The sequence below is a fragment of the Calidris pugnax genome, unplaced genomic scaffold (assembly GCF_001431845.1).
Source record: "Calidris pugnax isolate Ruff unplaced genomic scaffold, ASM143184v1 scaffold14, whole genome shotgun sequence".
Classification (NCBI taxonomy): domain Eukaryota; kingdom Metazoa; phylum Chordata; class Aves; order Charadriiformes; family Scolopacidae; genus Calidris; species Calidris pugnax.
In genome coordinates this window covers 6,224,067-6,225,887 of record NW_015090793.1, presented here as the reverse complement: position 1 = coordinate 6,225,887, position 1,821 = coordinate 6,224,067, and the positions used below count along the sequence as shown (strand labels likewise).

The following is a 1,821-nucleotide window of genomic DNA, read 5'->3' as shown; positions in this document are numbered from 1 at the left end:
GGGGGGGGGGGGGGGGGGTGGAAATTAGTGCCATGCAAAGAGAAGTCCGGGTGGCGATTATGGTGTTAAGATCTTGCAGTAAAAGCCGCTGTCGGTGAGCGCGGAGCAGAAGGAGCGATGAGGGCGGATGGTTGGGAAGTGCAGTGAGTACTAAGGAGATGGTGTACGCGTGGCAGTGTTTATATGAGAGATCAAAACAGAGCCAAGCCCATCCAGGGGAAAAATGGCGACTACCGGGATGGGGGAAACTAAGACACTGGATTAGTTATTATTTTCAATAAATGTATGCGCTGCACATAAGCTAGACACGTTGGAAAAGCTGCCGATTCATTCTGAAAAAGCGGTGCGTCTATTACCTGTTATTCTGGGATTTTCTGGCCATGGTGCCTGCCTTTGTTTTCTTTCTGGAATAGTCACTATCGAAGGGTAACACTGATGCATAGCCATGTTCTGCTTCTAGGGACAAAGTCAGCATTAGTGGCAATATATTTTTTTCCATGCATTTTTTTTCCTCCTTTGCAGGAACGCTAGGGTAAAGAACAGAATTTTTTCCGGTTGATTTGTTTGGATTTTATTCTGGCATCTCTTAAAGCAAAAAGAACAAGAAAAAAAAAAAAAAAAAAAAAAATACAACAAGTCGGTAAACCGTAAAAAAAAAAAGAAAAGGAGTGCCGAAATGAGGAGGATTATTGGAGTGCCCAAGAAAAACGAGGCGGATCATGCAAACCCTTGTCACGCTGCGCTGGGGGGGGCAGTGCCACACAATCACCCACTGCCACACACAGAGCGGCGTGAGGGACCCTGAGCGCTGCAACACACGCACCATCCCCGCCCGCAGCTTCACCAAAAAATAACCCTTTTTTTTTTTAAGTTTTCTTTAAAAAAAACCAAAACCACAAAAAAAACACCAAAGAGAAGAGCACCGCTCCTCCCCCAGCGCCGTGCCTCCGGCCCAGCCCGCCTCAGCCCCGCGGGGTTGGCCCCGGGGTTGGTCCCCCCCGGCCCAGCCCGGCCCGGCCCGGCCCGGCCGCCACACAACAAAGGCCGGGAGCGGCGGGGAGCGCCTGCGGGGGGACCGACCGCCCGCCCGATCGTCCGCCTGCGCTCAGTACCTCGGTCTCTTCTCTCCAAGTACTCGGCCGCTTCCAGGAGAATTAACAGAGAGTTCAATTCCATGGCTGCCTGCGCCGCGCCGAGCTAAGCCGAGCCGAGCCGAGCCGCCCCGAACCCCCCACCGCCCCGCGTCCGCGCCCCGCGCCGAGTTCACGCGCGGGGGGACTTCCAAGCCCCCGGTTATAAGGCACCTCTCTCAACCTACATTTGACACACAGGCGACGGGCGGGCCGCCCGGCCAATGGGAACTGCCCGTTGGGCAAAGAGGCGGGACGCAGCGAGGCCGCCGGGCCAATCGGCAGCCGGAAGAACCCCCCCTTTTCCCCTGGCTGGGGCAGGGAATGTTGACAGATCCTCATCGCCCCCTCCGATTGGCTGGCCACTATAGTAACAATTTAGAAGCCGAAGCTTAGCAACAGCACGTGGTGGCCCGGCCCCCGCGCTCGCTGAGTGGCCGGTTTCTTGCATGTTAAGCAGGGCACCGGCCGCCCATTGGTGCGCGTCGCGCCATGCAAATGAGAGCGGGGGAAGGGGGCCAATGGGGTGGGCGGGGCGTGCCGGGCGGCGGGAGGCGGGGCGGCAGGAAGCGGGGACCCAATGGGGCGGGCGGGAGGCGCGGCGTTGCCGTGAGGAAGAGGCAGGGAGAAGGGGCGGAGCCTGAGGCCGCCCCGCCCCGCCGTCAGAGGCCGCCGTGGGCCTCCCGAGGAG

The 1,821-nt window shown here is 58.3% G+C and overlaps 1 protein-coding gene across 2 annotated transcripts in view; it reads right to left on the bottom strand.

Annotated features, from left to right (window-relative positions):
- Window positions 1-1,261, bottom strand: part of MXD4 (MAX dimerization protein 4) — a 40,643-nt gene extending 39,382 nt beyond the window's left edge. The window contains exons 1-2 of one of the 2 annotated variants that reach the window (XM_014935983.1): window positions 1,113-1,261; window positions 357-456 (exon numbers count right to left, since the gene is read on the bottom strand). In XM_014935983.1, coding sequence (XP_014791469.1) covers window positions 357-456; window positions 1,113-1,176 — 164 coding nt within the window. In that variant the 5' untranslated portion in view covers window positions 1,177-1,261. The remainder of the gene's footprint in view (window positions 1-356; window positions 457-1,112) is intronic. The other variant, XM_014935985.1, reaches the window with a different exon arrangement.
- Window positions 1,262-1,821: the final 560 nt, after the last annotated feature.